The sequence below is a fragment of the Gadus chalcogrammus genome, chromosome 1 (genome assembly GCF_026213295.1).
Source record: "Gadus chalcogrammus isolate NIFS_2021 chromosome 1, NIFS_Gcha_1.0, whole genome shotgun sequence".
Lineage (NCBI taxonomy): Eukaryota > Metazoa > Chordata > Actinopteri > Gadiformes > Gadidae > Gadus > Gadus chalcogrammus.
The window spans coordinates 17,874,186-17,887,604 of record NC_079412.1 but is presented as its reverse complement, the minus strand read 5'-3'; the positions used below and the strand labels follow the sequence as shown (position 1 = coordinate 17,887,604).

The following is a 13,419-nucleotide window of genomic DNA, read 5'->3' as shown; positions in this document are numbered from 1 at the left end:
ATGAAAGCATATACAAATTCTTAAAACATTTTATTTTTTAATTATTCAACAGGAAAGGTGTTCAGGATAGTGCCCTGACGAACGTCAAGAATCTCTTTGAATTAGTTTTAAAGAGTAATTTCCCACTCAGACTTCTGCACTTCAGATGGATTCTAGGATTCTCGTTGAATGTCACGCTAATCCTGAGATGCATTCCATGTCATTAACCAAGTAAAATGCAGCCACAAGAAAATGTAACAAAAGCTGATATCTACTGCAGGATTTTCCTGAGAATTGCAATTAATTAACTAAGAATAGATTTTGGCTTTGGCAAAACATCTCATAGACTATTCTTTATAAAGTTAATAAAATCATTAATAGCCAGCCAGCCACGTAGCATTAATATACAACATACTGAAATTTCAACCAAAGCATTGCATACACTGCCAAAACATACAATCAACCAGTCTATTATATTTTTGGCAAAGTGTTAATTTTTGCTCCCCAACTGTGCAACAAAACATATCAATTGTGTAACATTCTAAGGGGAATGACATTCAATTATTTTCCCCATTCGACAGCGGGTTCAACAGAAATACATATCTTGTGATGTCTCAATCAAATAAAGTACAGTTCAATTAATCTGCTAAACATATCAGTGCAAATAACTGTCTTCAGTTGCAAAAGTACTGAACTTAAATACACCTTTTTTAATTTCATTCAAAATTATTCTTCTTTTAGGGAAAACGACATTTAACGAATAATAACTATAATACCAATTATTTTGTAGGGGTATCAAATAGTAGTTATTATTATTACTGTTGTCCCAGTGATTGGTCTCTTGGTTGGAACTTGTAGGACAGCCATGTAGCAACAGTATCTATTTATTTTTTTTAAACAAAGAAACAATCGCCCCTTAAAAAAGGAAAACGTAAGGCTAGAAAAAACCTTAATATATATCATTTCACTTCATTCGATTTGATTTAATTTAAGCTCAACTAAGCGATTGTCATTGAAACAACCTAATGTCCACCAGTCGTCTATATTCATGAGTTCCTGTCCTGGCCTGCGGTGGGCTGGTTTGACTCAACGTCCATGGCCTCACAGCCCTTCCCATTAGTCTGTTCATCAGTGTGTTTATTCACACTAAGCAATGACTCGCTCGACACCTCCGCAGCTTTCCTGCCCTCCTCTGTCCCAAAGTCAGTCCTGGGGATCTTCTCCTCCCTCCCAGAGGGCCGAGAGGGTGAGGACTTAGAGGAGCCCTCTGGCTTTGTCTTGGGGCCTGCTGACGGGCTTGTATGCATGGGAAGAGCGTTGGTGACTGATGATTTCTCCTCCATCTGCCCATTGGCCGAGTCCACTGCTAGAGTACTGCTTTGCAGCACCTTGCCGTCCTCCCCCTCATCCTTCGTCTTCCTCTCAGACTCTATAACACTGACCGTCTCTGGTGTGATGTCCTTTGATGAACTGGGGTCCCTGCTGTCCGGGACTACATTTGTAACAGGATCAGGACTTACTGACTGGTCCATTTCATCATCAACATCATCATCATTGTCGTCGTCATCCCCACCGTCATCTTCATCATCATCATCAACATTCCCAGCATCCTCATCCTCGACCGTGTCACAACCGTTATGGTTGTCTACTAACAAAGCCTTGGCATTCCCGTTTTCAAGAGTCCCGGCTTCCGGCTTAGACTCCGCTCCAGACGGCTTGGTTTTGTCTCCACTCGTCGTCTGCTCGCTCTTCTGAGTGTCTGCAGTGCCATCAGCTCTCGCCGCCGCCGCCGCCTCCTCCTTCTGGGCACCGCCGGCTGCCTCCCCGTCCTTGCCTTTCCCCCGGGATGAGTGATCCTCCTTCCCGTCGCCGTTCCCCACTGCGTCAGGCTTCTTCTCCGCTCTTTTGAACTGCTTGAGGATCTTCCGCGGGCACCAAACAAACTTGTCCTTGGGCTCAAAGTTCTGATAGGCGTAGCGCACCAGCTCCTGGCGCTTCTGCTTGTCCAGCACGGCGAACAGGAAGTAGTCCAGCACGCTGCGCTTGATGCTGCCGAGGCTCTTCTTGACCAGCGTTTCCTCCAGGAAGAAGCGCACCAGCGGGGCCTGGTAGTGGTCGAAGCCCAGCTCGCCCAGACTCTTCAGGATGCGTGTGATGCGGAGGTTGTTGTGCATGTTCCTGGTACAAAAGAAGGCAGGGAGAACAACAACAGAGTGAGTTAACATCCGTGTTGAATTGTGAATGAGGGAACATCTTCAAAACAAAATGACGCCATTCATCATCCCAACAGCTGCAACTCAGGCAACAAAATTATAGAATTATGACTTTTCGATAATAGTCTGTTCACAGAATTTCACCAAAACTCAACTTAAAGTTGATTGAAGGTAAGATAAGGTCTGTTTGGCTGATCCGTTTGTATCATACAAACATACCTCTCAAGGTTTCCAAAGCGTTCCTTCGAGTTGTCAGCACGTTTGACTTCGCCCGTCTCTCTGTTGACCAACTGGATGCCATAAAACCCCAGCATAAGTTCATAGGACTCGACCAGTCTCCCCTTGGCCTCGTCGTTCTTTTTAAATGCCTAAGAACCGAAGTATGGATTCAGTAAATGATGAAATCACTGCAAATGTTATTGACAGAAACAGAAATTTGGAAAATCATAAAATAACATGTCATGTCTAACTCAAACATGGTAGTAATTAGATACACACATGATACTTCAAAATGTAACCAATTCCATAAAGGACACACAATATTCTAACAGGAACCAAAAAGACTCCCACTCACCTCAATCTCCTTCTTCGTAAGTTCTGAAGCCATGTAGTTCACTCCTGGTTCCCTTAATGGAAACAGCCTTTGACAAAGAATTTACAAATGATTACTGGGTAATACGACAACTTGACATTATGTAAAATTGAAATGCAACTTTGGCCATTAAGGGAAGGCCTACAATCAAGGCATTATTTATAGGAACCTTTGTGAATTATCTTAATTCAATATAATAATAATAATAATAATACTTATTATTATAATCTCCTTAAATGTTGTCTGCTGCACACTACATCCTGAAACATAATCAGCGAGCTTCCTTCAATTAGATGTATAGCTAAATAGTGTAACTGTATTTTAATCAAATTAAGATTTGTATGGGCAAAATCAAGTATCAAAACGTACATAACAAAGCATAGTTAATAGTTCAATATTACCATTGGATGTAGGAATGCACCCTCTCAAGCTTCTTGTAGTCAGTCTTCCATTCTTTATGAAAAGTTTCAATGAAGACATCTACAAATGAAGCAACAAAAAGGTCAACCTTAAACCTTTGACAACTAATAGAAGTAAAAACAACAACTGTTTAACACATGTATTGGAACGTTGGTAGTTACCATCAGGAGCTGAGGGAAACTGGTTTAGATAAAACTTCAAATTGTTCATTTTGTCTTCTGAACACTCATCATCTGTGAGATTCTGCAAAGACATTACAAACAGGCATATAAACAAAAGCACATCTCAACCTAACTCGTAATTTATTTGAGGGCAAAGTTGAATTTGAGTTAGGACTTACTGGATACCCCCGCCTGTAGTTTTGCATGTCCTTTGCTGCCCTCATATTCCTGGACGTATGCGGCCATGGCTGGAAATCGTTTAATCATGATATCATCAGAGCAGATATATCCCAATAGGGAAGACAACATATTTAGACAAAGGAATAAACAATTGCCATTGTTATACGATATATATTCGTGAGTAAACCTTTTGTACACTGTATGGAGTAAACATAAGCAAGCTATCTATGTGCATTTGCGAGCCGACATTAATGGCATTGGCAACCATGGTGATCTAAACCAGGCCATTCTAGCTTTGACACATAACTGACATCCTTCAACTTTGCCCTTTGCGACAACAACCGTCTTACAAAACGTCTTTACACAGTCTCCAATAATGAACACATTTTAAATCAAATAAGTGTTCCTTCGTTTGTCCTTGAGGTGTCGTGTGGTCAGGCTCATCCAGACCGCAGAAGATCCCCTAGGAACTAACTCGACCAACCGGATAGGTTGATCTGTGCAGGAAACAAACACCCCGTCTTCTCAAATGTTTAACGTTAGTGCAATGTGCCTGCACAAAGTGTTGATTTTATGGGGCAATTTGACTAAGATTGTCGTCTCCCCTCGATGGTTGAAGGTACATTCGTATTACCATGTATTGACGTTTGGTGAGATGGTCGCTGTTGCATAGGACTTAGTATGAAACGACAACATGGTAACGTGAATGTCATTGCTATGGGCCTACCACCTAAAGTGAGGTATTGATCAAATTAAACACTAGATAAAAACGAGTTGACTGCCCGGCATAATGTTGTACATAGATGAAACCTATGAAAAGTTAGCTAATGCCAGTGGCTAGCATGCTAGCAACAAGCTAGCTTAGCAATTACTATGAGAAGAACAACCAAGAAACTGGCCTACTGCTGACCGTTCACCTAACCGGGCCGTGGTCTGACACCTGACACGACGAGGGCCCCTCGATCTGGTTCAAAAACAACACAGAGGGGGTACGTACCAACGCCCAGGGTTTGTTTTTATCTTGTCGACGGGTTGGTCTCCCCACGGTCTGCTCTTCTCCATCACTCTCCGTGTCCCAGGTCGAGTCGTACTCACACACGTAGTCGTCCTCCATCGTTACACCAACACACCAAGGCTAGCTAGAGCACAAGATTCGGACGATGTAGTTTTATATCTAAGATGAGACATGAGTTGCGCCACACTGTTGAATCCCCCCACTGCGTGCTAGCCCCAGACCTCAAGCGACCAGCCTTCCCGACATCCTTTCACGTTGGCATAGCGCGGAACCGAGGAGGCTGCGCCGGGGTGAAGTAAGCGTCATATTCGATGTTCGTGAGATTGCAGTAACGGAGCTGCTGTGCCAGCCCACTTGGTTAAGAACCCCAAGGGTTACATTTTCGGTGGAAAAAAAAGGAATAGTGAAATCTATGGACAGTGGACAGTAATTTTTTTCTTTTTAATTCTTAAAATTTAGGGGACGTCATTGTCCAACGACGAATAAGGAGTCACACTGGTTTGGATGTAAATCCACAAGGCTTGACAGAGTTAATTGAAGTTCATAGAATACCTTCTCAAACAACAAGAAAACATTTTTTTGGTTCGGTGGCACCCTTGCACTGAAACCCTCAGATTCTTGAAGTTCCACTCTTAGGCCACCCTTTTAGTCCGCTCTCATAGGCCCAGCAATACAACTTTTGCAGTTTTTTGTTCCCTGTTCAGCAGATCATTAAACGTTGAACCCGACCCCATCCAGGTGCCCCTAAAGGGACAAAAGATGTCTCCCTGATAAACTCTGCCAAGCAACTTGTGGCGCCACTGAACTAAGAAAAGGCACCTCTTATTTATGGAAAAAGACTACTCGACTCCAAAGAACCCTTCCTCACAGGCCAGCTGTCTAGCCCTTATATTACCTGCGAGCAACTCAACCAGACGGCATTCTAAACTGCAAGGCCAGGGATTCCAGTTGGGAAAAACAGCAATGGCGCTGTTCTACAAACATTCTGAGTGTTATGCTTGGTGGTAGAGAGAACGTGATCAGCCGTTGATTTTTACATGTACATCCACATATCATTCAATTCCTGCCACCAACTGGCTGCAAAAGGTCCTTAATTTCCCACCCACAGAATTTACTCACTCACTCACTCACTCACTCACTCACTCACTCACTCACTCACTCACTCACTCACTCACTCACTCACTCACTCACTCACTCACTCACTTACTCAATAAGATTACTGGGAACGTTTTTTCACAATGTATGGTACCTGTATCATACAAATGAGCCAAAATTATGTCTGTAACGTCCAATATACGGTATCTTGGCATTTATACATTAGTTAGATATAAATAGAATCCAGCGTTATCAAATGAAATTGAATGATGAGTGGCCACTAGATTGAGTTTCTATTTTTGTCTTTAGTTACTGTGGAAACTGAAAAAATGTGCAGGCATCTAGAATTCGCTGTAGCGTCTCTGCTACATGCCGCTGTTGTGACTTTGTGTTTCAATGCAATGGGTCAAATCAGTCCCAGTGATGAGAGCAATGGGACTGATTAGTGAACATTATACGATTAACTTTGGAGTAAATTAAAATAAATGATCAATAAAATAAAATAAATAAAATAAATGATGATCAATAACACACAAAAAGTAATGCAACCAAATATTGCATACTGAAATTGAATGACAATTTTGTGTTATGTTATTTTCAATCAATCTATATGCTTTAAATCTTCTCAATGCCTAACCTGGGCAAATGCTCTCTCTTTTGTTCCAGTGTAATACAGGCAACATTAAAGCTGATTAAAGCTGATGCCAGACTGCTGTCTTTCGTTTTTTTACACTAGAAACGTTCACAGAACCTTTGTTTACCTTTGGGACTTTGAACCGAGACAACAAACCAGCACAGCAACCCATACCTGGAGCTGTCTGTAAATTGTCATCCATTACTTATAGTCTTTTGTGTCTATCCCAAGTAAACCCAACGGCAGCACTGTTTATTGCTAAATTCATTCTACTTTATCCACTGTTTGTTGTTGTGTAATTTGCACCATTGTTATCACCAAAAGCACACACCTGTATTTTGAGTTTATTGCATTATAAATATAAACTGTAAGAACTCAATGGTCTTTTTGAGAGCGGATGCTATGGCTTTGGAGTTTAGAAGCCCTGTACGAGATTAAAGGGGTTTTATACAAATGATAGGTCATCTTGTATGTTTTACAACATACTTTTCTCTCTTCCTCATTATTCATTTTGAGACGATCTGCTGTAGATGCCAGGTACTGCGTCTGTGTGGCAGTTTCTTACATTTTCCCTGCAAAGCAATCAGTAAGGTTTAAGCTTGCATTGGGAGGTGAACGGTATGTCTTTGATGATGGTTAAGGATTGTTTAATGTCACTGTGTACTATTCATAAAATATGATATACTAGCTCTTTATGTGAAATCCATTACAATGAATACTTTATTTATCTTTGAAGGATTTATCTCATGAATGAGGATAAGATGCCTTCAGTCAAATCATCTCACTCTTTCTGTTTCACCCCATTGCTATCTGCATGTGGGTCATACATTGCTGGACATGCTGCATGCTGGACAACATCCGTTACGCAGTATTACCGAACGACTGAGCTGTGCTCAGCATATTAGTGAATGTAGAATACATTATGCATTATGATCACACATCATTCACATCATATGTTCTAATGTTGAGAATATAAATAAAAAAATGCCTTTACCACAAAAATCACCTTTTATAACCTGTTAGTTTTAACAAATTATGAATGAAATGCTAATTCATTTAAAAATGAATAGGGAAAAAGACAAAACATGAAGCCAAGAAATGTTTGAATAAAAACAATGTTTTATTCAACATAGGAAGCAAGCAACCATCGGCAAAGACAGATCTATATTATTGGGGGCCTTTCGTGACCTTTAACACTCATGCTGACTTGGTTAAGTCAGGTTGATGTAACCTTGGCAACAGGACTTTCCGTTCACCTGGATGCAAATGAAGGCCATAATGTGGAGTAATGGTTAACTTAGTGCGTACGCATCTGTTATCAACCAAGATGTTATCCATGCAAATTAAAAGTGGAACTCAAGTGCATTCATTAACACACTTTGAGGCAAGACCACTAATGAACAACAGTTTATGCAGTGCTCAACCCAACCATCCACCTGGTAGTGTAAGGGTTGACATAGAAACGATACTATGAGCTATACATCTTAATATAACTTAATTGCCATTTGCTGTACCGCCGGTCCAAATGGAGCGCTGCAGATCTTTTTGTGTCAGAGTAGTATTTATTTAAATGTTAATGCAAATGCCAGGTTGAATAACACAGGATACACAGGTCGCTAGAAGCGTTTAATTATTTTTGGCCAGGAAAGACAATTAGCCTTCTAATGTTGTGGTCTAGTGCTCAACATGGCCTCCCTCCAAGTATCCATCCCACTCTCCGCTGCTCGCCGGCCAGGGTAACCATGGCAACCGGCATCACCTACAGTTTGACTTTCTGCGAGCATCAAATGAAAAAAGGACTTGGAGAGCGCTCGTAGATACAGATACAGAGGGGTATTTAAAGCATGAGGCGGCTGAGTATGATAAGATCACACAACGGTTGTGTCTGTAGCCACCCGATCCTTCGTGCAATAAAGACGGCAAATTAATTGGGCTTAACTGTTTAAACAATTCACAGTCAGCGTTGTAGCCTGTAGTCCCTTCTGCGCGCATGGGAGTAGATGTGTGTGTGTGTGTGTGTGTGTGTGTGTGTGTGTGTGTGTGTGTGTGTGTGTGTGTGTGTGTGTGTGTGTGTGTATGTGTGTATGTGTGTGTGTGTGTGTGTGTGTGTGTGTGTGTGTGTGTGTGTGACAGAAACACATGCCCATGCCGAATGCTCCAGTATTAAAAAAACGCGAAAATGCTCTGGTTTATAAATTATCGATTCAGAGAGAGTTAATGATAACACGACCGAAGCTTTCAGCTCTTCTCCAAACCACGTCGATGGCTCAATTTAACGCAACCGACTGGAATACATAGTGGTGGGAGGTCTGTGTGTGCAGCGCGCCTGTGTGTGTGTGTGTGTGTGTGTGTGTGTGTGTGTGTGTGTGTGTGTGTGTGTGTGTGTGCGTGTGCGTGTGCGTGTGTGTGTGTGTGTGTGTGCTGTCAACAGTACCACCACCACCACCTGTAACTGTGGCTTCTGTTTTTCACGCTCATTAAGCGTACTTTTTCCCAGCGAGTCGAAGGAAGATGAAGAAGCAGAACATCCGGACGCTGTCGCTCATCCTGTGCATGTTCTCCTACTTGCTGGTGGGCGCCGCGGTGTTCGACGCGCTCGAGTCCGAGTCCGAGTCCTCCCGGAGGCGCGTCTTGGAGAAGAAGCGGAACGAGATGAAGAAGAAGTACCGCTTCTCCGAAGACGACTACCTGGAGATCGAGCGAGTGGTGATGCAAGCGGAGCCCCATCGCGCGGGGACGCAGTGGAAATTTGCGGGATCCTTTTACTTTGCCATAACAGTCATCACCACCATTGGTGAGTTCAGATTGCATCTTTATTTTTTTTCTTGGAAACGATATATTGACATAAAAGCGCACTGCAAAATTCGTTTACAGTTGTATATTGGAAGGGAAATGCACACACATTCCACCAATATTACATAGGAATTGACACTAATTGACTAATTGTTTTGTTCACCGGCCAGCATCATGTGTTTCTTCACACTGTTCTAGTAATGGCCTCCTCTTCATTAAGGTTATGGACATGCAGCTCCAGGCACCGATGCAGGAAAGGTCTTCTGCATGTTTTACGCCGTGCTGGGCATCCCTCTCACTTTGGTCATGTTCCAAAGCCTGGGCGAGAGGATGAACACCTTTGTGCGCTACCTCCTGCGCAAGGCCAAACAGTGCCTGGGCTTCCACCGTATCCAGGTGTCCATGGAGAACATGGTGTTCGTGGGCTTCCTGTCCTGCATCGGCACGCTGTGCGTGGGTGCCTCCGCCTTCTCCCACTTCGAGGGCTGGAGCTTCTTCCACGCCTACTACTACTGCTTCATCACGCTCACCACCATCGGCTTCGGGGACTTTGTGGCACTGCAGAAGCAGGGCGACCTCCAGGAGAAGACCCCCTACGTGGCCTTCAGCTTCGTGTACATCCTGGTGGGGCTGACAGTCATCGGGGCCTTCCTCAACCTGGTGGTGCTGCGCTTCCTCACCATGAACACTGAGGACGAACGGCGGGACGCCCAGGAGCGGGCCTCCATCAAGCGGGACAGGGGCCTGATAGGGTCCCCCCTGGCCCTCCGCGGAGCCGGCGGGGAGGAGGGCGGAGAGAGGCGGCGGGGGGGAGGAGGAGGAGGAGGAGGAGGAGGAGAGATGAGGGGACGGTGTGGCCGGAGCAACAGCAGCACCCTCTTCCTGCCCATGGAGGAAGGCACCAGCCGCACCAATCTCATCTCCCCGCAGATGGAGGGGCGGGAGGAGAAGGGGTCCCGGCGGCGAGGTGGCCTGCAGCCGGACTCCAGCCTGGGCTCGCTGTGCTCCTGCGTCGTGTGCTACCAGCTGGGCCTGTGCGACAGCCCGCTCATGTCGGGCTGCGAGCACCACCAATCGGTGTACTACAACTCCGTGTCCTACAGGATCCAGGGCCGCTCGCCCGACTCAGTGGGGCAGCGCAGCGGACTCTCGTCCCCAGGGAGCGTGCTCTCGCCCGGGCACAGCTCAGGGGAGTTCCCCCGCTCCCGTAGGAAGTCGGTGTAGAGGGGGTCCAGGGGTTGTGTGTGATGAGGGATCGATACACAAAAAGAACAACAACAACATGATTTCACTGAACACCTGTTGTGCATGTCTAAGGACACTTTCTACTGCTTGGATAGGTCACACCACTGCTTCACGATGAGGATGTGGGATGAGTGGGTATTTGTGTTTTGGTTTATTTATTTGCTGTAGCATGTGAGCCAAAGTAATGCATGAGAAGGGCGTTGGAGCATGCGATGAACTGCATGAGTGCTGGGTGAAGACACTTTCAGAGATGGGGTTTAATATACACATCTTTCCAAATGTATTTCTTTGCATCAGCATTGATTTGTACCTGGACATTTCAAAAGGGAACGAGGTTGTTAGGAGTTCTAGGTAGCGAGATATGCAGTAGGCTACAAAGCCGTGGTTTAGGACAGCGAGTCTTATAACTCTTCAGAGATGTCTCCATGTTTTTTGGGTCAGATTAAAGATGTCATTAATCTTTTATAAAAAAAAGAGCCTTAAAGCCCTTTTAAAAGCACAGGACTTAAGTGGCTTTTAAAATCGGGTTCTGTTTAATATTTTACCTCATTACCTCTTATTGAAGGGCAAATTCATTTTGCAGTGCACACTTGTGCGCTTATGTGCAGCTCATATACAGATATGCAGGGGCGATTCTAGGGAGTGTGGGGGCCCTAGGCAGAGGATTGTTGACGGGGAGGGGGGGGCCCGCAATTGCGGGGCCCCAGGCAATTGCCTGGTATGCCTAATGGGATGCAGCGCCTCTGCAGATATGTAATACTCTGTACGTGAGTGGTTTATATTTAGTGGATGTAGCACATGTCTGGTATGTAGCAGAACTCTGTCCGATTTTCTTTTTCAAGAATCTCAGTTGTCTTCCTTGTAATGTGTGAGAATTGGCCACCATGTCTATTAAACCTAAATAGGAGATTACTAACAAATGAGTCCTTCTATTTTTTTAGTGAACACGTATAATTACTTTTTCTCTAAGTCTGTCTGCCTGTCCATCTAGACCTCTTGTTTCTATCTATCTTTCTATCCATCTATCTAGTTCAATATCTAGAATTATATTTTCTATTCACAATTGCTGAATAGCTAAACAAGTGATTCTATAAATTAGCATAAGCATCATCATACATTGTGGCTTGATAAATATGTTATGATAAATTGCACACATTTTACCAGTACAATTAAGTGAATTCTGTCAGTTTGTGGTAAGACATTGTGTTAATGTGTTTTTTTTCTTTTGAATTGTAGCGTTTGCTCAGCTTGTTTTGTATTATTCAGAGATAAATATGTGTTTTTTCATTTGATATCCTTAAACTCTATGCAGGAGAACTTGTACAGAATCCCATGTAGAGAGCAACCTGGTGGATTTATATCATATAACATATTTCTAATTTTGTTACTTAATAACGTGAATGCTGTGGACACACAATACATACAAACAAAGACGGTTACATACATGCATGCAGTGAAACATGGATATTTACTATCGATGTTATTGCCTTCTATGTCAGCCATAAGATACCATGGATGTGTGACAAGATTTATATTGAGAAGGGGCGAGCAAAGCATGATAACTTTACTAACAGGGACCTCTAGAGGCTAGGAGCCGAATTACGGTTGAATGTTGGAAGACGGCTGAGACCACATCAGGCCTATTACAAATTTGGCCACAGTGAGAGGCAAGAGAGCTAGAGCGACTGCATACATTATTCATTTTCTGTAAGTTGGGTTCAATGCTCATTTCCTCATCCTACAAGTACTAACTGCTGTTAATGGCTCTGCACATTACACACTGAATGTCAGGTTGGTTATACGGGGTTATATAATGTAATCCATTATAAAGAATCCATTGTCCCAACAACATTTAAGATATCTCCCAGCAATGAAATATGATTAATCCCTAAAAGGCAAACCAGGGACACTGAACAGGTTATTTATCTCTTATTTATATAGGTACTTATCTCTGTTAACATCCAGCAAGCCAAGATGCTCTCTGCAGACCAATTGATGTGGACAATGGAAAGGAGAAGGGCAAACTAAATGTGAATATTTGTTTATGGAGTGAAAAAAAGAAAGAGAGAAGACTTCCCCTCGAGTGTTATTCAAAGTCACTTTCACGAAGAGGAAAAAGTTATCTTAAGAGAAAAGTACATCTTAGTTTTTGGCTCCAGTGCACATTTCCAACCGGCCATTTGTCATCGCAGCACTTTTGTTGACAGTTACCGTGGGTGACATGAATTTCTAAATAAAACTAAATCAAGGTCAAGACGAGTAGCCCCGGCCCCCAGTATATCAGTGTATGGTAATCACTATGCAGTCCTCCTCCATCCCGTTCCCTCATGGCGGCTATACTGCCAGAGTAAAGGTCACACTATATACAGCCGGCTCACACACCACCAACTCAATGCGTTTAATCAACATAAATAACACATGATGAGGAGCATATGTTTGCATAAAATTGGGTTTATAGAAATACATGGAAATAATTCATTTCCATGTAAGCTTTTTTCTTAACTCAGATCTGTGGCCACATAGATGTTTCATACATCTGTCAATCTTTTCCTCTTCAGAAACCAGTATGGCCAATCAGTGAATGGTTGTCCTACTCTTGACAAATTACATTTCTTATGCGCTGGTTTAAGATTTTACGATTTCAAGGCGTGGAGCCCTTTCAAAAGAATAAAAAGCAAGCACGAGCTGCACCCCATAAGGAATCGACCAGAAACTAACTAGAAAGTCTGCCCGCTAACTAAACGATAACCGACAAACTCTGAATGGCGACTGGCACATAGAGGTTACAGACACCGGAGCAGACCAAGGGGAACCAAAAGGCTGACTCAAATATACACGCACAGGTGAACGCAATTAACTAATTGACACTTGTGAAACAATTAAGACAAATGAGGAGACTCGGCTGAGCAAGAGAGACGTCTAAGGACAAAGCACCAAAAAGCACAGTGAAGTTAGTGTCAGAGCCCGGCATACGGTTGTATACACAGAACAATTTAGCTCCATGAATTATATCTTCTGAGTGACATGGATGTGTACCACACAGGTGACCTACAGTATTAATGGCATACAGTGGAACTGTATTCTCATGAGTT

The 13,419-nt window shown here is 43.3% G+C and overlaps 2 protein-coding genes across 2 annotated transcripts; one reads left to right on the top strand and one right to left on the bottom strand.

Annotated features, from left to right (window-relative positions):
* Window positions 1–20: 20 nt before the first annotated feature.
* Window positions 21–4,889, bottom strand: ogfr (opioid growth factor receptor). Its single transcript, XM_056593388.1, has 8 exons — window positions 4,782–4,889; window positions 4,543–4,684; window positions 3,545–3,613; window positions 3,366–3,447; window positions 3,186–3,264; window positions 2,767–2,833; window positions 2,412–2,560; window positions 21–2,157 (listed from the first exon to the last, which is right to left on the bottom strand). Exons 2-8 carry the CDS (start codon window positions 4,657–4,659, stop codon window positions 1,026–1,028), a joined length of 1,695 nt encoding a protein of 564 aa, XP_056449363.1. The 5' UTR covers window positions 4,660–4,684; window positions 4,782–4,889; the 3' UTR covers window positions 21–1,025.
* A 3,911-nt stretch (window positions 4,890–8,800) lies between these two features.
* kcnk15 (potassium channel, subfamily K, member 15) lies at window positions 8,801–10,306 on the top strand. Its single transcript, XM_056593417.1, has 2 exons — window positions 8,801–9,083; window positions 9,303–10,306. The coding sequence occupies exons 1-2, from the start codon at window positions 8,801–8,803 to the stop codon at window positions 10,304–10,306; spliced, it is 1,287 nt and encodes a 428-aa protein (XP_056449392.1).
* Window positions 10,307–13,419: the final 3,113 nt, after the last annotated feature.